The 22,834-nt window shown below is 37.6% G+C and overlaps 1 protein-coding gene across 1 annotated transcript in view; it reads right to left on the bottom strand.

The window, feature by feature from the left end:
- Positions 1-22,834, bottom strand: part of CCDC60 (coiled-coil domain containing 60) — a 69,333-nt gene that overhangs the window by 21,395 nt on the left and 25,104 nt on the right. Inside the window, exons 4-8 of the mRNA XM_032199088.1 lie at positions 10,207-10,383; positions 5,142-5,264; positions 4,069-4,173; positions 2,386-2,476; positions 292-517 (exon numbers count right to left, since the gene is read on the bottom strand). Of these exons, the coding sequence (XP_032054979.1) occupies positions 292-517; positions 2,386-2,476; positions 4,069-4,173; positions 5,142-5,264; positions 10,207-10,383 (722 nt within the window). The remainder of the gene's footprint in view (positions 1-291; positions 518-2,385; positions 2,477-4,068; positions 4,174-5,141; positions 5,265-10,206; positions 10,384-22,834) is intronic.

Raw genomic sequence — 22,834 nt, 5'->3', positions numbered from 1 at the left:
AACAGTTTTACTGTTTTTACCTCCTGTTGAATATTACAGATGTGGATGAGTGGCTGATCATAAAACTGCTACAACTGACTATTAATTAAAACTCTTACTTAATATTCACATGGGACTACACTGTCTTTAAACCAATTTGCTAACAGTGAGGGTGCAAGGAACTCTGTACAAGTCTCCCTAAGTCTGAAGAGAAATACACTTGTACATCTAGCAGTGTCTTTGAACTAAGGACTCCCTAGTAATGCTGAAAACAAATCTATTTGATATTAGCAGTCAAGAAAAGAAACTTACAGGGAAAAAGACGATGTTGTTCCTTAGTTTGCACTGACTCACTCATAACATCAGACAAAGCTCCATTCGTGTTGACATTGTCTTCAGAGTAAAGCACAAGGGAATTTACACTACCCTGAGGGGTTTGACCATAAAAAGACTGACTACTAAGCTGAGAGATGACTGGAGTAAATATCTTGTTTGTCTTCCTGAAAAGTGGACAGTGTTGTGCTTTCCGCATGTATTTCTGTACAAAGAAAAAAGAATAGAAAGGATTTTCAATACCAAATGTTAACAGCAAAGTTTGTTTCAAAATTCTGTTGCAAATTTGACAAGAAACACATTTCCATAACTAATCAGAGCAGTAGGTTTTTCTAGCCTTCCTGTAACTTCAAAGATTTTTCTTCAGTGACTTCAACAAAGCAGTGATTTCTTGGATCATACCTCCTTCAATTTGTTACTTTTCTTTGACATTCCTCTGCTGAAGTAACACTGAAGCAGTGGAGAAGGTTGGTAATAGAGCAACTTTCTCATGTCCATGGAGGAATAGGTCAAAATGGTTTGATAAATGTTTGGGTCTCCTCCCTACACCCACTAACCTGGCAAATAAGTTTCCTGTGTCAGGAATGTAGATGTGAAAGCAGATTGAATTCTACAGGTTTATTAATCAAAACACCATGCATTATAAAGCAAGTACCCCTGGAGAAACACAGTAATTCCACTACAAGTTTCATACCAAATATGAAAAGCAGTGTTCAAGTCATAATTAGTGTAAGTGACAGAGAGGAAATTATCATTAAGTCAGGAAAGTTATTTCAGAAAAATAATCCCAGCAATATAGATGCTAAAAGACACACAAAGGTTGACACACACTTTGTTTTCCTCTGCTCATGTTCATTTGGACCTGACTTTAGAGAATAGATAAGACTATATGGAAAAGTCAGAAAGACCTCTATTTAGAAACACCCGTTAATTCCGTGACTTGCTGACTTTGCTAACAGCAAAAAGAATATTTGCATAAAAACACTTTTTTTTTTTTGGTCTTTTAGAAGTTTCACAACTCTTGCTGCTTATTCCCCAACAGCAATCTTCATCTTCCATTAAATCATTTTTGTTATTATGTCAGGAGGGTACAAGCTGCAAGTGCTGACAAATAACAAGAGCAAACAGCTTGCATGTAACAACAGCCCATACTTCTAAGAGTGCCTCACCTGGGGCTTTAAAAGCCTTTTACTAAACTTCTTTAAATTTGCCTTACAGGGGGCAAAGCAAGGAACTAAAATCTTAGGCAAACTGCTGAATATCAAAATGTAAGATATGCTAGAGTGGAAAATATCAGAATCCACTTGTTTCGTATTGAGCTCTTCTAGTTATGCTCCTAAGCCAAACTCATTCCCACTTTATTTCCTTCCATTCACTTTAGCAGTTTCAAAAACCAAAACAAAATAAAACAAAAGTCTTGCTGTGGTTTCAGAAAGATGGACTATCATAGCAAAACAGTTACCAAGTGTTTTAGATCATTTGTAGTGTTTATAATGATGTTTGCCTTACCAGATTACCATCCTCTAGGATAATAATTTTATTTATCTTTTAAAAGGCTTTCATCTGAATTGCTTTTCTCCTTTCCTTGGCTTTGCTTTGAATGTGCCAAGTGAATCTTGCTTTCTTCAAATAGAAATTTAGTTTGAATTTGTTTCAAATTGAGCTGTATATTCTGAGTAAAAAGGCAACCAAACATATCGTGACTAGAACTTACTGGAACAAGGTTTTCCAGGACACTGGTCTGAAATCCCCAGGTGCCCAACTCATAAAGAAAAGGGGGCAAACGCAAGCCAAAGGCTACATAAATTTTAACAAAGTATTTAATTCTTCCCACATCGGTGATTATCTCTAAGGCCAAGCCACAGTTTCAATCTGCAGAATAACTACATGTTGCTTTTGCTATTACTTAGCATCACACTGTTATTCATCAAAACCCAGAGAGACAAACAATCTGCATTCACAGGATCCAGAGTATAAAATGTGGTATCAGGAAGTTCAATTAGGCAACAACAACAAAAAAAAAGCTTGAAAAGTTAGATTAATTCCTAAGGAAGAAATTACCAATGAAGTTACCTTTGTATTTGTAACAAAGAGCTCCCACATGAATGCTACTAACTTTTCCTCTTCCATTTCTTTCACTGTTTTTTTACAGCCACCAGGGTCCCTGAGTGAAAATGATTTAATCAGTTTCTCATCTCAAGAGTCTTTGTTTTATTACAACTTCTTTTAAGAAATGTAGTAAACATACAAGCTGTGATTACACTACAGTCACAAGTGCAGATGAACCTAAATACAGCAAAGTCATTTTTGCAAGATATCACGCTTGTACTGGGTCAGATTTTGCTCTCAACTTCCTCTGTGCAAGTACTGAAGAATCTTATCCAGTATAGCCAGATTTCATGGATAGAAATGACAGGAGGTTCATACAAGTTTGATTTTTCAAAGCTGTTAGCAGAGCGAGGACCTGTACTAGTCCAAAAGCTTAAATGTTACATCGTGTTGACAAAGGAAAATGTGAAAGCCGCAGCATTTGCAGCTGTGGTATAACAACAGGTCACTTCTGAGGTTGGCTCATTTATCATTCGGTCCCAATCTAATCAGTCAAAGGTTTTACAAAGCAGATTAGTGTTCTAAGCTTGCTTCCTTTGCCACATCTGAAAATCTTTTTGTGTGGACAGACAGTATGTGATCTAAATGCAAGCCTGATTTTTCATGGTTACTGCAACATGAAGTACATGGGTATGCATATCAGTTCAAATAACTTTGAGGAAGAGGAGTGGTGGTTACAGACTGCAACAGAAAACAGAAAGTATACAAAAGACGATACTACTTCTGAACCTGGAAATGAATCCAGAGTCTTTATGCTCTGCTGTCAGCCTGTATTTGTGAGATTTATTGACAAACTGTTCCTCTTATCCCAGTCTATTGGTCGTTCCTCATATGTAAGGGGTTGAAAAACCCATCTATGATACATGCTGGACTGGACTGATTCTCCTGTCTAATTTATCAGGCTAATTCTACATAATGCTACTCTGACACTCTTGTTATATATAAATGCAGTTTGTCTTGACTGAGAATATACAGAGAAAACAGAAGAGCTCTGCCCTGTAAATCAAGCATTGACTGTTCAATGTTTTACCAAACACACACAAATAATTTAAAACAGAGTCAATGTTGTTATATTTATTAACTAAAAATGCTGAGAATTTAAATTATTATTTACTTTTAACAGCACAAAAATTCAGAAGCAACACAATGCAGTTTTGTTAGAAGTACCATCACCATTGTAACATAATTGATAGAATAAAAGCAGCCACTAAATATCACCTAATAGCTGGCTTTGTTCTGTAATTATAACATTCCTGGAATTCCTGTTGTGTTCAATGAGATAACCCTCTAAAGAAGGCTCCAGGAATATGCATACACATTAATACATATATTTAATTTTCATAATTATTAACAAAAGAAAGAAGGAAAGAAAACATAACTAAATTTGGTTGGGTTAACTCAGTATTTTCTGCTAGTTCTGTAACTTACAATAATAGAGGACCATGCTGTGCTATTAATTTGACTGTACAATTCCCTGCTGACTGCATGGGGGCAATGTCAATGCAAAATTTGTTTATGCTGCATGGCATGGAATTAATAACATTTCACTCAAATAGTTATTACTTGAAATAAGAGAAACAACAAGGTATAAAGGATAAAAGATTCCAAAATCCTAACTCCAAAGACTACCATGCATTATGAACGTACATTGGATTCCAGCAGGTTAATATGGAATGCATCGAATTGTTGGATTCAAGGGTCAAAGCTTCCAAAAGCCAGTGTATGGCACACAGCTGCCGGAAAAGATGTTCGCTATAACGTGGAGAAACAAATGTGTTATGCTACAGTTAGGAAAATATAGTTCAACTGGCAACATGTTGCCAAGTAGATAGCCTAGCAATAAAAGCTCTTGTTGATAAAAGGCATTTCTGTAACAAATTGTTTATTGTCCCAGTGAATTCCAGACACCTCTTGAGGTTTTTGCAATGTTGATGCATATTATTTGGTGGGAAATGTTCCAACAGACTTGCCTTTGTGATGTACTTAGTACTTTCATACCTATGAGGGTTCCAGGATTTATGACCTCATGATTTGGATTCTTATGTATCTTTTTGGGTGTTTTTTTTGGATTCTACAGTAGCTTCTAAGGCTTTGCATCTGAGAAGAGGCAATGTGTTAGTTCAAAATGCCAGGCTGATCTTTTTCTGAACTAAGATTATCTTTAGCATTCTAACCTAGTCCACAGGCAAGTGTGAATATATAAAGGTACTTTTGGTGAGCAACAGGTTAATAAACAAAATAGCGTACATGATATGTGTACTGTCTTTTCCCTGTCTTTCCTAGGCCTACCTTTTTTTTTTTTTTTTTTAAACTAGGCAAATTAAATATTAACTTTTACAGCCTTTCCTTAAGATAAGCCTTATCTCAAAAGTTATACCATATATGCAAATAAGTCAGAATTTTCTGAATCAAAATCTGGAGGGCAAACAATGTATGTTTGTTCACATGCACCCACACAGGGTTTTCAGTAACTTATTAGGATTCAAACATTTACAATTGAAATTTAACAGTCGCTGAAGACTGATTATTTTGACTTATCTTCATGAAATTCTCAGGAATCACAGAATGGTAGAATGGTTTAGGCTGGAAGGGACCTTAAAGATCACCTGATCTTGTCCACCAGTTAAAAAGATGCATATGCATTATGGGGTCTGTTTTGCTGTGAATCCCCCTGGTGTCCTCCCAAGGAAAGCATGAAATAAATCTGCCTTCAAATATACCTTTTTGCTTCAGGGGGTCTTGGAATCAGGACACTGGTATAAGCAGGAGTGAAAGACCTTAAGGTCATCTTTTTTTTCTTCTTCCCTGACTTCTTCAAGTGGTTGCTTTCTGTTAGAGAACAGCTATAGGAAAGAACAGAATAGAGTTAAAAAAAGGAGTATGTGAAATGAAGACAGAACCAATAAAATCATTTACAGTGTTCACATCACCACACCACATTCCCACTCTCCTCCTCACATTAAAAAAAAAACAAAACACTATTTCTCTAAATCTGGAATTACTGCATATATTAAAAATATTGCAAATCAGATATTTACCAGGATGTTTAACTATTCATAGTATGCTTATGATAACTGCTTATTCCAGTGATCTACCTGTTCAGACCACACCTGACTATGGAGCTATTCTGCACTACGACATGGATGCATGGATGGCTAAAACGTCAAGTCAAAGTGTGGGCCCAGTATGACACAGACAAGTCCAAACCTTTTATAGAACACGACATGACAACTCCCTAGCAATAAGGTACACATTTCACTGAGCTGTCTGCCAAATAGAAAGATATTTATTTTCCTTACATTCAAGACTCTTTACTTTTTAAACCTTAAACAATTCAAAAATTGCCTTTAACCTAAGAACAAAGATTGTTGCTGGTAACTCTGACAGAATGAAATTGTCTTATAGGAGCATACAATCTGTCTGCAGACACTTTCTAAAGGGCTCTGGAAAAGCAGAATTTGCTCCTGCTAGTTTAATGATACGCTTCAATCTTTGCCATTTTTTACTTCCAAGGCCCAAATGTAGCCACAAATGTGAACTGTAACAAAGACATACTAGATAACCAGAAAGATTGTTTGTTTTCCACAGGAAACAGAAAGGAATGAACAGAGAATCTCACACAACAATCACAAGAACTTAAAAATCACAGAAAGCAATCACGTAAAGTTAGTGAGCACAGCAGGCAGAGCTGAACATGACCTTTTCTACAGACCTTTTTGTCTCTAAAGAATGAACAAATCACTTGTCAGTAAATAGGCGTATGTCATAACCTGTTTTTCAAAATATATTCCTCTGGGATGCTGAATCAGGTCCTCATGTCAAAAGCACCAGCTCATAGTTCAAAGGCAGCAGAAGTATATGGAAACCTCATATACCTTTCCAAAGCAGAGAGAGCATGATTATGGACTTAGTGGAGATAGAATATAGCATCTTTTCAGAAATACAACACTTTTTGCTCACATCATGTCAAGATCACAATATGAAAAATAAGAAAAAATGCCTACAATCAACACATACTCCAAGTCTGTATCACCTAAGCCAAGACAAGTGAAGGAGGCTTTTAAAACTGACAGTACATAGAGCTGTGTAAAGTGACTATGTGTGGCAGAGGAGGACTTAATGAAGACAAGAATAAATAGAACAACCTTCCAATGGTTCATCACTGCATTAAAAATTAGTGTGATAGTCAAAGAAGCCAAAAAGAAAAGAGCAATAAGAGTGAAGCATGTCAGATATATCTGCGATAGTTTGCTTTCTCCTTCAGTGCAATTTAGAAGAGTGACTGAATGGCACAGCTCCTACGTAAGACAGGAGATCCACAGAGAAAATATAACATGAAATACTATAAGCTGGATAATAAATTAGTATAAAACTGAAATGATATTGGCCTTAAACAGGTGAGAGGTTAACTGAGAACTGGGTGGAGCTTCAAACTTAAAGTTACATGCAAATTTCTTTAGCACAGACTTCCTAGATGGATGAACAATTGTGGATTAACATTTCCTTCCTCAAACTAAGGAAGCTGACACCCTCAGACTTCTTATTGCCTACTACAAACTGGTAAATAATTGGAACAAGGGCTGGGGAGCATGTCCCCCAAGCATTCAATTGCTACACATTTTCTAAAGCAGCAACTGTGAATAGTACATACAATACTGGCAGGGGCATTTCAGCTCTATGTTCAGGGACCTTTTCTTTTACAGAGATCAGTGCAGCTCTACAGCCAACTAAGAAACGAATGAACACATTTATTATTTAGTCTAACAAAGATATCTAAGAACCATAAAAATTGGCAGGTATTCCTTCTGTCCCAAAAGAAATGTCTTAAACAAAACCTCATTAAGCATCTTCTTCATTCAGATAACCTTACCTAAATTTGTACTTATTAGAGATAACCAGAGCACATGAATTCCACATACTTTGTTGTTCGGAACAACATGCCTGTTTTATGCTTCTTCAAATCACTCTAACTTCTTTGTAGTTCTAATGAATAACAGAATACTGGTACATACAGTGGGACTATTGTATAGGCGTTTAAGTCCTCGATGGAATCCCTATTCCTACTGGGTGGCACTTTGCTTCTACTTTGTCATGTGTTATGAAAAGAAACTTACCAAGTCTGAAGCACTGATATATTTAAAACTGTTGATAACAGACTTAAATGCTACAATTTACGTAACAGCAATAAAGAAGTCCCAGCAGAGACTTAGTATTTGCTCTTTTCTTGTAGAGGAAAAGAGGAAGGGGGAGACAGAAAATGCCTAGACCCGTCACTGTGTCACACCTTCAGTGAAATTTGAGCATATAAACCCATGCCAATAGTTTCATCTCTTGAGAAAGACTGAAGCCAGACGTCATCTGTTAAAAAGGCATTTTGTGCTCCTCCAGCAGTTTAACACTGCTTTAGACTTACTTATTCCATGAAGTTCCTCATCTTTAAAGTCAGCACTGTGAAAGCTGGGAGTGAAGAAAGTTTCCACAACAGATAATGATCTGTATTTTGTATCTAGACTTTTTTTTTTCTTTTAAACTGCCTACCACTGCAGACAAATATGTGTAAAACGTCACACAACTGGAGCTAACACCACATGGGTAAATCACATGGGACAGTCTGAATGAACAAAGGCACACCTGACAACACCATGCATTCTTCTTTCACTTGTTTCAGTGTGTCCTCCTGTGCCATTCAACACATCCTGGAATTGAGAAAATTCTCCATAACCCCCCCCCTAGATTTTGACATTTGATCACATTCTCATGACTTCCAAGTAGAAATGTTGGCAGATTTTAGAAAGCTTTACTCTAAAAATGAAATTAAACTCTCAATTAACATGTTAACATTTTGCTAGTGTAGAGTTTGGGGTCTTTTTTTTTTTTTTTTTTTTTTTTAGCTATTTTTACAACTGACAAAGAGCCTAGTACAGGTATAAGATTAAAGTGGCTTTGTCAGTATTCACCCACAAGCCTGGAAGTAACTGCACTAGAAGGTTTTTTTGTTTTGTTTTTACTGCTAGAAGAAGCCATTTCTACATAAAGATAAAATTATCTGTATGGCTATACCTTCATAAAGGAAAGAGGAATGTTGAATCTTTTTAGGTCAGCCCTGCTATATCTAAACAGAAGCAAATAAATGCCTTCAATGATCTGAATCATCACAATAATAAAGGCAATGATATTTTTCATACGTGCAATTTTTTTTTTCCCGTGCAATAAATGGGGGATTAGCTGAGTTTTAGGTGACAGAACGGTTACATACAAAAACGAATAATGAGCACTGAGTTTACAAAAGGCTTTCTGGGAGGTTAATTCAAGAATTTATTTTTATTAAATAGTCCTGTTTACCTAAAACGTTTATGTGGCCTTCATTATCCTGGGATCACAGTGCTTCACAGAGCCATTTAAAAACATGGTCGTAGGTGACTTGGTTAAGGTAAGAAGAACGTTTTAGATTATGCAGATAGAGGCAAAACTTCCAAAATACTTTAACCTCTATACCCTATACCTTTTCTCCTTCTGTAACACCATTTATTTTTCAGTAACATGCTATTATTTTCTCATCTTTTCTAGCTATTCAGCTAGTGACCATTTAGAACACTGTGTATTAAACGTGACTCTAGTAAATATAATACTTTTCTGCTTGAAAACTCTCAGCCTATCTATGCTACTTATCTGTGTTTTTTTTGTGTGTTTGGTTGGTTATTTGGACTGGGTTTCAAACTAACAGGAAAAAAAATCTTGTTTTTTAATAACGGTTATAAATTGTCAACTCACTTTGTGACTAGGGTCTGACTGCATCTTGGATGATTCTGGAGACTGAATTCTCCAAGTTGAGAGTCAGCTCATGAAAGAAAGGTGAATGATAGGAACCCAGTACCTAGGTTGGACATAAGCCACAGCAAACTGTTGAGGAAAGCATAGTTAACTACAGTCCTAACTCATGATGGCAACATTGTGCTGTGACTTCCTGGGAAATCTTTTACAGAAGTCAGGCATACTGGCATTACAATGCCGTATTGATTTTCAGAACAAACTCCAAATCCATTTTGATCATCAGATTAGCCTCTGCCTCTCATTAGTCTTTTTATCTTCAGATAAAACTATAGTTGGAAGCACTGGGAACATAGAGCCAGCCATGGAAAACTGTTAGACATGAATGAGCTTTTGATGCAATAAAGCTCCCAAAGGTCTGTAACCTCTAGAATAACCATTCTGTCCTGCTGAGCAAGTATTTAATTATCTCACCACCTAGTGAGGATTGAGAGATGGAAGACAAGTAGAACAACATAACAAGCATTAGAGGTGCACTGAATAGATCAGACTGAGGCAAAAGATTGAAACCTATCTAATGGAGAGAATACCAGAGGAAGGTGGTAATAGGTCTGAACTAGCCAAGAAACACATTCTGCAAGCCAAGCCACTTATTCTGCATGCAATTCTTTATTATTCTTAGTTCTGTGGTCCTATTTTGGGGACAAAAGCATGCCAAATTCTCACCAGACCTCCTCTTCTCCTCAGAGAATCAGTTCTAAGTTGGCTATGAAACCTTTCCCTAGTTCAAAAGACTTTCCACCTTCTAAACTTACCCCTTTTTAACAGTGCCTCAAACATTTTTGTTCCGTGCTTGTTAAGTTCAGATGTATTCACACAGATTTTTAAGCATTTTTTCTTTTAGTTCACACAAGTAGTGAACTATTGGCTCAATACCAAGTAATGACAGAAACCAGAGATTGTTACTTTTTAAAATCACTGACCTTGGATGACCAAAAGCCCTCTGAGTTGACTTACGTGCTTGTTTCTTCCTCTGACTCTTCTGGATCCGAGAAACGTGTGGGTGGCTGGAAATCAGTTTCCCATATTGTGCCCTGAGCCTGCTGTTTGTTCAGTGTGTTCTTCCTCTCCAGTGATTCTTGATGAAGTATATGGAAATATGCTCCACCTTGCTTCACAGCACTGACATGATGCCTGCCAAAAATCATCATAATTTGGCCAGTGTACTAAAGACATATTAGAAAATTAATTTCTATGCAGCCCACCAACTGCACTTTTAACAGATTTCACATTCTTCTACATTCAACATCAGTATTTCTTTCTGCAATATGAGAGAGGACAACAATTCCCTAATGTGAACTGGGAGATCTTTCCATTACCTCTTTCAGCACAGGTTAACTATTCAATGTTGGAGGTTAACTACTGAACTCAGGACACCACTGTGTCCACTACTTAATTTAAAAACTACCTGACTCATTCTAATTTACAGCAGCCAATTGACCAGTGGGCCCCTCACTGTCTTCATTCAGTTGTCAGCAGCTGACAGGCAGTACCCTGAAGCTACCTGTTAGCTGTTAAATTCCACTTGCTGTCAGAAGGCTGAATTGTTAGTCAAAGGGAAGCTGCCAGAGAAGGCAGTGAGCGAGCCGAAGACAACAGGACGGGTGTTACTGCAAGAGAAGGAAATGAAGAAACCATAATGCACTCCCTGGAGGATGATAACAGAGACAAAAAAAGAAAAGGTGAGCTGGGGAGGAAAAGGTGTATGGCACACCACCACTTATTAACACGTTACCTAGAATGGAGCAGATGATCTAAGTCAGACAAGAGCATGCTATTCAAGCATAGGATGGGGCCCTTTAAATTAAGGCATTGCTGACTTTGGAATTAAGTGTCATCAGCTGGTATTGATTCTTTCAAAAATAATCTAGTCTTGAAAGCTGGGTCTTGTTTTTTTACTTAGAAGTAATACCCCTCCTTTTATTACCAGAGATGCATTAAAGCACCTGAAAATCATATAGGGTACACATTTCAGGCACCAAATTAACTAATTCTCAAGTGGAACCATTTACTCCCTCCTTGCTTCCCTTGATGAAAAACCAGTTGCACAATTTAATGGTTTTGGGACTGGGTTTTGTAAACTTTAAGTCCAACAATCATAAATGCAAGTCTGAACACCTTTCATTTGCAGAAAGATGGCAACCCATCTGCCAGATATTTCTATGCTAAAAAATAAAATAAAATGAGACAATAAATGTCCCTGACAAGAAATACTGCATGCTTTAGAAAAACATGAGGACTTCAGAGCTTTGTCAGACTGGATTGTCTTTTTTCTTCCATAAGAACCTAGTATTTTGTATAACAGACACCTCTTGGAATACTAGAAAATGTTTAGTAACTGCAAACTCCGGCTTTCTGATCTTTTCCAGTAGTTCTCGAGCTCTCTCTTTTCTCCCAGCCATCAAGATACTTGTATGTTAAAATATTTTTTTCCCCTCCATAGTGCTTGTTCTATATTATTGCACACAGTAATTCATATAAGTATTCCCCCTTTAAGATCAAAACCACTGCTGTACCTGTGCATTATAATACCACAAATAGGGAACAATAAAGTTATTTGATAAATCAAAGATATCTGGTAAAGATACATAAACTAGAAAGGATTTGTTTGTTTCTTTTTACATTAACAGCCATAACCAGTACTACTGGAGAAAGATGTATAAGTGGCAAAGTGCATTCATTACAATTTTTTAACGCTTATCTAATATAGAAGACTTCAATATATGTATGCCAAAATCAATGATCACTCTCATATACCAATAGGAACAAGAAAAGTTGCACATGCTTGTGAATGAACATTGAGTCTGTGACTTCCTTGAAGTCTCAGGTATCACAAAATTAGCTCCAGTCTCTAAATAAAGCCCTCTCATAACTCCATAGGATTATTTCTGGCATATTCGTGAATTACTCTGAAGGTTCATGGACTCTTTTTAGGAAAACATTAAAATAAACCCAAGCTTAAAATATAGAGGTGGCAAGAGTACTTTTCGGCACTGAAGATTTATAGTGTATTGCTGAAACAGGACATCATATATTTCTGCATTTTTAATTCTGGCATCAGGATACCCTGTTTGTACAATAACTTCATAAATTTATCTGTGTTGTCTATTTGACAAGTAGGTGAGAATCATTCATTAAAATACAATCAAGATAAAATTTGGCATCCATTTATTAAAGTAACTGAGTATCAGTCAACTGTAGTCACAACACAGATTTTCAACTGTTTCAGATAAAAGGACGTCTTATTTTTTAAGTTAATATCTTTGTCAGTATGAAAATTAAAGGAGTTTCCTGAGCAGTGATAATGTACCATCAAATACTTCATTTTTTCAACAGGAAGTTATTATAGATAAGCATCAATGATGTGCACAAAGGAATAGCCCAGTAAGAAAAGTTGTTACAAGTTTGGTATGATTACATACTTATTAAGTTTTCTTCAATTTACTTTTTAGGGAATAAAGGTGATCAGCTAATTGTAATACAAAGCCATTAAAGTATCAGGGAGTTGAACTTCTACTGCTGATATGTGATTCTTGGTACCTTTCTTTGAGCAAGAAATGACTCGCAAAAACAAAAGGATATCACATATTTATCTTAATCATAATTTAGGTGCTAGACTAACATTAAGAAGCTATAATAATAATACCAGAAACCTTGCCATTAGGGTAAAGACAAGCTAGACATTTTCCAGGTTTTTTACATTGTTTAAATATATTTTATTTAAGTGCACTGCTCATCTTCACTAAATTCAAAGGAATCATACTAAGGATTTATTTGTTCCAGAAAATCAAGATTTACCGTTAACAACCACCGCACATTTACCTTGCATAAAAACAAGTTCTGTGGGAGGTGATTTACTAAATGAATGACATATACTCCTGAACACATGATGCCAAGCTCTCACTCAGATCAGCTGGTGTAACCCCAGCCTGAACAGACCTGCTAGAAAGAAGGGCAGAAGGTTGCATTACCATGAGGCTGCTCATCTGTTAAGCAGCTGTATTCAGTGCAGCAGGTGGTGTTACTGGGGACACCTGAGTCTCATTAATTCTTCCTGCTAGTCTTCCCCTATCCCATTCCCCGAGGTGCAAAGAAAGAGCAGTCTCTATGTACCTGCTTGATTCTTCCTCTCTCTAAGGCCTCACATTATAATCATGGTAAATAAAAATTGAGTTGTGAGCTTTAAGGAAAATAACTATTTATCTATCATACAATTACTACATATGCATCATTTCTCTGATCGTGGAAATTGTTAGTCTCTGTTTCATAAAACAGCTTATATAATTTTCTTATCTTAATGGTTACAGCCTTCATATCAATAAAACTAATGACAGAACATCTCCTGCTCCAGACACTGTACAGTAGGCATTTAGCCTCTTCCAGAGGCTTATAGCCAATTGCAAATATAAATAAAACCAATGTGGCATTACTCTAAAAGCCACTGAAAGCACATGCTTTCTAAATGCCATTTCCTTTCATTTCATAAAAGCATTTCAATTTGCAACTGCAACAACTCCCTGCAAACCCAGTAAAAGCTTCTCTCCTTGGGCACAAGACCAGATTCTGCTGAGGGTGTTGCAAGGTGAATGGCAGCTGGGAACTGCCAAACTTGTAGCAGTTGTGACAAATTCACTAAGAGCTAAGGCTTCTCAAGTGAAAACCAAGTGCAATTTTATGCACACTGCCACTTGAAAGCATGCTGAGTGAATAATTTCTATTGCAGAAGTAATACAACCCATATCTATACGAAAAAGCACAGGAAGCAGTAACTTGGAAACTAAAGACAGCTAAATTGTATGCAGCATTCTGAATGTTACAGACTAAACCAATGAATTAAAAAACAGCACAAGTCTTCTTAATGAAAACTTTGAATTATCTGCAGCCATGCCATCGAAAGCTGTGATCCTATCAAAACCCTCAAATGAGGCTGATGAGCGGCTAGATCCTGAAGAAGTCAAAGAAATATCCACAGAAGGAAGTGGTGAGAGCAGTTCATGTGTATTAAACACTTCATGTGTATTAAACTTAAAATCTAGGCCTTAGCCTAGGCAGCACTGTGGCAGTGGACAGTCCGTCTTTTTGAACTTAAAACAAGATGGAAGTTCTGATTGCTTGAAGTCATTAAGAATCCCATAGCAATCTCTGCAGGTGCTCAAGTGTTAACACCTGCATTCTCATCAGGTTTCAGCTGATTAAATGTTACTGTCCTGACAGCTGTTTCAGTTGGAATAGGACACTTTTTTGTTTTAATCATTCCAGTTCCTGAAAATACTATGTGGTGTGTATGTGCAATAACACATCAGTCTTCATTTGAGCAGTTGCTGCATCCTAATAGCTGAAGCAATTCTAATATGTCCTCTAACTGTCTGACAAGGTGCTGTAAAGCTTAAATAGTATCTGTAAAACAGCAGGAAGTGCAGAGATAAAAGAAAATCCTTATGACACAGTACTGTTCTCATTTACAAAGCACGTAGAACAACAGGAGAGTAAACTCCACATTTGTTGTAAACTGTCAACACTGATACAAATTCACACCAGTGGAGAACCTGTTCCATTCTCAGTATATACTGGAGCTGCTGACTATTCCACTCAATTCTTTAGTGCCCATATGTTCAGTATGGTAATGCATATGTATCTACGCCTGTATGTCCCTAAGTTATTTATTTAGAGTGCTTTACACATTTGGGATCTCAAAGTAAGACAGTCTCATTGAAAATGAGAATTAGTGCACTCTTCACTTAAGGTATACTTGGAGAGTTATTAAAAAGTGCTTGCATGACCTCCCTTCTTAAATTACCAAAAGCCACAAGTGGTGAACCTGCTCTTGAGCTCTGTACACATGGCGTTTAGGTCACGTCCTGAAGTCTCAGCACATGGGCAGAAAACGCTTGCAAGTATTCACAATTAATATATAGGTACTAATGTAAATTAAGAATTCTGGTTTGGTAGTGTTTATAGCCAAATTACAGAGATGCAACAATATATATAAGGCAACAGAGAAACAGGAACACAATGCTTACTACCCTACTTAATGGCTGAGTAATCACACAGTAAGAAACTAATAGGTAAATATTAATACATATTATCTTCTTAAATTCAGTAAAAAAAAAAAAAAAAAACACAACAGATTATAATTACATTAAGATCTATTAAATGTAGATACTCAGACATCCACAGAAACTCAGACATCCGTTATCATTTACCGTACTGAACCATTAACCATTCTGGCAAGGAACTAAAGTGGTACCATACCAACATCTGTCCTGGACAGTTCAAGGTATGGATGCAATCTGGAATACCCAGATTATTTCAGATGTAGATTTCTGTTTTATTCTCCTGAAGATGAGTACAATACTCTCTACTCAAACATATTTGTTAAAAAAAAAACATACACCAAAAAAAGAAAAAAAACAAGCTCTGCACAAAAGTGATGATGCATATTTTCAAATGAAAAGCTGACTATGAAGTCATGAAACAAAATAAAACATGAATAAATTTGTGGTATGTTCACAGACTGCAAGAAGAAATAAAGACCTTCTAGTGAAAACAACGTAACACTATTATAAAAGATGTGACCAGGTGAATATATTAATATATTATCATACATTTAAAGATAATTTGGAGTGTTATTTAATTAACTACAAAGACATTAAATAAAATGAAAATGCTGCTTCCCCTGTGAAGTGAGGAGAGGTTCTCTAATGTGGAAGAACACAAACATGTTTGGCTACCTGGAGGTACAAAATAATATACAAAAGACCTTATTTTTACATGTAAATGTGTTCTGAACCTAGAAAGAATGAAGGGTAGCAATTTCACTTTTAAGAAGCCCCAGAACGCAAGAACATGCAACTACCACTTCTGGAAGTATATACAGGTCCTTCTCCAGTTGCACTGTGCTGTAAAATCTATTCTTGCCGATTTTGGTAATGGAAAAGTTGCATGCAGGATGCAGGTATGTTTAGGTTTCTAGCCCCTGGTTTCTCTGGAAAAGTACATAAACTAAGGTCGGGAGGGGGGGGGGAAGTAATTACAGAGCAGCACAGATAAGATAGTTTTGTACTGATGAAGGGAAGAAAAATTTATCAATTTTGAGGCTTTGCTTCAAATTCTTCTCCCAAAGCTTTGGGGAAATGATTACTTAAACTTCAGAAGGAAAAAAAAAAAAAAAAAAGTCATCTGAAGATTTTTAGGCTTACTTTTTTTTTCCCTGAAAGTACAAAAACAACTTTAAGTTCACGTTTCACATAAAAACACACTTCGTAAGTGGAACTCCAATGAGGTCCCGACCCTCTTAGAAATACGGTTAGTTCAGGATATTCACATGAAAGTAGAATCTACTCCTCACAATCTAGCATTTTACCTTACCACACAAAGGTATACACAGAACAATGACATTTACTACTAAGTAGTGGAAAACCCATTTTAAGTGGTAGCTTTGTTCAAACATTCAGTCATAATGTGTCATTTTTTGTCACAATACAAGGAATTAGACTGTCATGTTTAGGTAGTAAAATCTAATACGCAATGAACTATTTCCACTTACACATTTTCAAATAATAAACATACTTTTGCATGAGAAGAAAAGAGATTGAGACTCAAATGAACAGCCTGGAAAGACAGAAATGTTGATGGGAATAGCAGTCTTTCCAGTGATTGATGATAGAGATGATGATTCATACATCCATACACTTAAATGGATGTCTTTGGCCATGACTGCTGTCTAATTAATGTGAGCCATCACTCATGTAAAGAAAATTTTTGCTTCTGGAAAAAAAAAAATGCTGCAGACTGCCAGCAGTGACAGTGCTAGAAACATGCCAATTAGAGTGATTTCTGCCAAGCAGCAAAAGGGCACACAACACTGGTTTCCAAGCAACTGACATTAGGAAGTATTAAGTACACTGGAAACTAATATTGGCAGATAGACATTGCACCTTCTCAGTTAGTTCTGCCTGACTTTTTTGGTTTGTAACCACGGTCTCCTCTCCACTCTCACACGCTCCACTGAATCATTTAGTAAACCACGCACATTAATGAATGCCAATATATCAGAATCTCCACTGAAGTTTTCTTTGCCTGTATATATTAAAACAGGGTTGGTATAGATCCACAGGTAAGGACAGTCAAGATTCATAACCAAAATTCCAAACCCAACTCATCTCTTGCCTTTTAAAGTCTTCCCATAGTAGCTACCTTTTCAATCACAAAACTCAAGTGGCTTTGTATTAAAAAGTATCCTTCAAAGACAGCTAGTTACAAAGCCACTAGCAGGAAGAGAAGTAGCCGAAACAGCTCTTAGGGTATGTCAGTCTAATTGCTGTTGCGGGCATAAAGAATGCATTAGTAGAGCCTGAGCTTTCAGCAGACTGACTTTTAGAGATCTGCCTTCAGGAAACTTGAACCATTTTAAAGAAACATACAGTTTCGAATTTAAAACATAAAAATCAGCCACTGAAATACTGCAAAATTGCCAACAGTTTGACATTTAGTTTTATTTAACTAACACTACTGGAACAGAGGCAGGGGAGCCAATTTTCTCCAAACTATAGGAAATGCAGTACATCTACAGAGGCTTGGCACATCCATTTTGCAAATAAAGGCTTGAATGGCTCACAAAATGGCATGAACTCCTTCCCTTTGGGCTTGTAGCTCAAAGCTGTCGATTCCTAGGCATCACTGACTAAGGATGACCACAACGTGTCATTTTTACATGGGCACCTATGCTTAGATAAGTCACCATGTGAGCAGTTCTTGTAATTTTATGTTGACAGAGATAAGGTCCATTTTCTTCTTCTTTTTTTTTTTTTTTCTGATACTACATATCATAACCACAAGCTATCTTACTGGTATAGCTGGAAGCCATAGAAAACACCTGCAATTTGTGATAATTGAAGTGCTTCAGTTTAAAGAAAATAGACACACTTAACAAAGTAAACACGATTTTTCATCTCCTATTTTTCTTGCCAAAAGTGAATGAGAGTGCCCTGGCAAAGCAGTCACATCACCTCTGCTTCCTTTCCCATGTAGTTTGTTAGACTATGTTAGACTAAACCTAAAAAATACATCTGCTTTTCAAGATGTAGCTCTGTTTCATGAGAAGTAACTATTTAGTCTAAACTCATTTAATTTCCTCTACAATGCATATATTCCTCCCAAGTTGAAGGCAGACTTTAAGTTAACATAGGATCAGAATCATCCTTCAATACGTCTATTTCTATCCAATGGCAAAAGTAGTCTAGGGGGACTGGGCTTCTAATTCAGAAAGCTCAGGTAAATGTCTAATTCTAGATGAAACAAATTCAGCCCCATGCCTACAGTCAGGTATTTAAACTGTGCAAATCCACCAGTACAATGACCTTCTAACAGGCTACTCCATCACTGTGCACCTCAGTGCATATCCTCAGCCTTGCCACAGAGCGGAACTGGGATGTATTAATCAGTTCGTGCAGGGAAGAGGAACACAAGGACAGCAGTCTGGCAGCCTGCACCATTTGTAGAGCTTAGGTGAAGAGAGACTTTCAAAAACATTATCCCTCTTCTCACCTTTCTTGGCATCAAAAAAAAAAAATCTGTATTTCTACCTCTTTTGGGGGGTCAGTGAAAATAATTACCAATTTTGCCTGGCAATCCATTTATCAGAAGGACTTAACTGAGGCAGAAACACGAAAAACAAGAAAACATTTGTCTCCTTAATGGAATTGAGATGTTTCCTTTGTAACACATTCTGTTTGGTTTTGCTTCCAGTTGCTCTCACGTTTTGTGCCTCTTTTTTACATAAAGATAATATTTTCAACTAGTCTCATTTTAAGCAATATATATATTTTTAAGCTCTATTTTTTTGTGGTGATGTTTAATAACAAGTATTTCCAGCACACTTGCATGGTCTTTCTGGCTGAGTTAGCTCACAGAAGTGATTTATGGCTACCTGCTTTTATTTTGTGTTAACAACCACAAGCCTCCAATGCTTTGGTAATCTTTTTTTGCTGTGTAAGTGTTCCTACATCTTGCTACAATTTATGATTAGTTACAAAGACCTCTACTTTCTTGGTTCTCATACAATCCTCATGCAGCTGTGGATGACTTAACATTATTTCTGGATCACATTTACAGATGTGATTGCAACAAAGCAATAAAAAAAAAAAGTATCTCCTTCAAAGCTGAATGTCATTTCAAAGTGGCTGTACTTATTCAGTTTTTCTTGTCTTAGTAAAAAATAGCAATAGAATATTTCCTCTTGTAGAAATGAAAATATAATCGTTAGAGCAAAGCTAAAGATATTTCAACATCTTATCAGTGACAGACTGAAACTGAGTGCACCCTCAGCAAATGTGCAGATGACACCAAGCTGAGCGGTGCAGTGAATACACCAGAAGGAAGGGATGCCATCCAAATGGACCCGGACAGGCTGGAGAAGTGGGCCCATGAGAACCTAATGAGGGTCAGCAAGTCCAAGTGCAAGGTGCTGCACCTGGGTTGGGGTAATCCCAGACACGAGTACAGACTGGGAGAAGAACTCATGGAGAGCAGCCCTGCTGAAAAGGACTTGAGGGTTCTGGGAGACAAAAAGCTCAACATGAGCCAGAGTGTGCTGGCAGCTCAGAACAACTGCATCTTGGGCTGCATCAACAGAGGAGTGGGCAGCAGGTCATGGGAGGGGATTGTCCCCCACTGCTCTGCCCTCCCAAGGCCCCACCTGGAGTGCTGTGTCCAGGGCTGGGGCCCCTAGCACAAGAAGGATGTGGACCTTATAGAGCAGGTCGAGAGGAGGGCTACAAAGATGACCACAGGGCTAAAACACCTCTCCTATGAGAGAGAGCTGGATGTTCAGTCTGGAGAAGAGAATGCTCCCAGTATTTAAAGGGGGCTTATAAAAAAGATGGAGAGTGACTTTTTACACAGGCAGATAGTGGTAAGACAAGGGGAACAGTTTTAAACTAAAAGACATCAGATGTAGATCATATGTTAGGAGGAAATTCTTTACTGAGGGCAGTGAGGTGCTCAACAGGTTGCCTAGAGAAGCTGCAGATGCCCCCTTCCTGGAGGTGTTCATGGGTAGCCTGGCCTAGTGTCACAAATAAAGGTGTCATCTTTTCTGCCATACTGTACTCCACCCACTGAATCAATGAGAAATTCTGAGCCAAGTAACTCAGGACTTCTTTGTCTACATGTGCAACCTCCACTGGAACTAAGACGCACTGATCCCCGAAGAAGAATTACCATTATCTACAGATTTCCCAAACAGATCTTTTTATGCTACAAAAAGACATGCAATTCCTTCCTATATTTTAACTTGTAGTTTAGTTAAAATGGTAACCTGCCAGCTCTCTGATACCTCCCTAAAGTGATTTGGTACACCTCATTAGCCGGAAGGCACTGGTAAGACTTTCTGCTTAGAATAGACTGATATTTATGAAAGATGACAGCCTGAACAACCTCTGCATTGCCATCACCCTCTTGTATATTATCATGAAGATCATCTTATACTTAAAGAGAATATTACTAAGAGGAGGTATGAGTTCATAATTATATGGTTTATCTGCACTTCATGTTTTTTAATGTTTAAAGTGGAATATTAAAGCGTTATGAATGCATTTAAGTCTGTTCTGGTAACGACTTCAAACATTTTTGAGATAATTTTAAAATTCATACTACTATGCTATGTCACTCTGATCATTATTCCTAAAAAACTTCCTCAGTTTGTTCCATTATACTTGTTAATACAAACAAGCTGCAAGATCACAGACATTACTTTCCATGAATATGTATCAATTAACATCCAATTAAGACAACTGCTCGCTGTTCCTTTTCAATCATAAGGAAAGGCAGCAAAAAAAAATCCACAAAGGTCATTTGTATTCACTGACTCCCTGTAGTATGTATTAGCATTCTGCTCCGCTAGCCTGACTGCTTTCATTGAAATAAAAAGTTGCTGTCCTAATGATTTACACTCCAGTTTTCTTCTTTTGTGCATTTTCCACTCTGCTTCCCCCCCAGAAAATAGCTCCTTTTCTGTAGTCTGAATTTGTTACTAAGAAGTATTGCTGACATGCTCTTTGGTCCAAACCATCAGTACAGTAATTCTCATTTGAAATTATCTTTTCCTGAAACTCTGTATCTCAATATTTGGTTAAAAAGGGTGCTGGTTTCATCTCCTTGCTTTTCTTACAGTTCTTTTTTATCCTACATGCAGATTTAGTCAAAGCAGCATTGTACAAACACTCAAGGTGAATGGGTAGCATTTTCATTGTTAAAAGGTCATACAGCGACAGTTGAGGAATATCCAGGCTTATACAACAGAATAATATAAAAAAAAGTTATTGCTTACTCTTGATTTCCAGATATAAAGTATGTTGGATATATTTCTGCATATCACGTCATTTGGCTACTGCATATTTTAGAAAGCACTAGAAGATGCAAGTCTACATCTCAAAAATCAGTTTCCCTATTTTTTCTCAAGCAAACTTCTCCACGGCCATTGTAGTTCACATCATACTTCACTTCTTAAATTATATAAGGCATATAGGATTTGTGACTTAATTCCCACAATGAATAGAATAAACTTTATTAGATGTGCTGCAGGATCACCACCAGGATTACAATGTAAAGAATGTGTGGTATTACACAAAATGACAGGCAAACTTCATTTGAACATGTATTCAGACAACAAATGCTCTCAAGAAACAAGTGACCATTGCTTGCACAACAGTATGCAAACACATTTCTCATGAGCTTGCTAAGAACCTCTGATTAGGCACTGAACAAGCTAAATTTCTGATATTCATAAAACAGAATAACCAAAACCCAAATGTGTAAATTTATCGTTTACTGTGTGGATTGGGTTTACATGGCAAGGTTTGGTAGCAGGGGGGCTGAGGAGCAACCTCTGTGAGAAGAGCCCAGGAGCTGCCCCACATTAGATAAGAGCCAGTCCCAGCCAGTTCCAAAAGGGATCTGCTAATGGCCAGAGTGGAGCCATAGAGCAATGCTTCTGTGCCTCTGTGAGAGCAGATTTAAGAAAGGAAAAGGAAAAACAAACAAACAAACAAAAAACCTGCTGTGCAACAGCACTAAGGTAGAAAGAAGTAAGAAAATATAGAGAGAAACAACCCTACAGACACCAAGGGTAGTGCAGAAGGGGGGCAGAAGTTCCTCTGTAGCCCATGGAGAGGCCCCTGGTGGAGCAGGCTGTCCCTATGCAGCCCATGGGTCCCACATGGAGCAGATCTCCATGCTGCAGCCCCTCCATGGGTGGAGGAGCCCCCGGTGGAGCAGGTGGATGTGGCCTGGAGGAGGCTGCGGTCCATGGAGAATCCCTGCCCGAGCAAGCCCCAAGCCAGAGCTGCTACCTGTGGAGAAGAGGCCACGCAGGAGCAGGAGGTCTCAGGGGAGCTGCAGCCTGTGGGGGACCCATGCTGGAGCAGTCTGCTTCTGAAGGATCAGCCCGATTGTCCAGACCCATACGGGAGCAGTTGTTGAAGAGCTGCTGCCTGTGGGAAACCTACATAGGACCAGTTAGGGAAGGATGGCATCCCTGGGAGGGACCCCACATTGGAGCAGGGGCAGAGAACGACTGTGAAGGAGC

Source organism: Aythya fuligula, chromosome 17, assembly GCF_009819795.1.
Source record: "Aythya fuligula isolate bAytFul2 chromosome 17, bAytFul2.pri, whole genome shotgun sequence".
NCBI classification, from domain to species: Eukaryota; Metazoa; Chordata; class Aves; order Anseriformes; family Anatidae; genus Aythya; species Aythya fuligula.
This window is presented reverse-complemented; position numbering and strand designations above follow the sequence as displayed.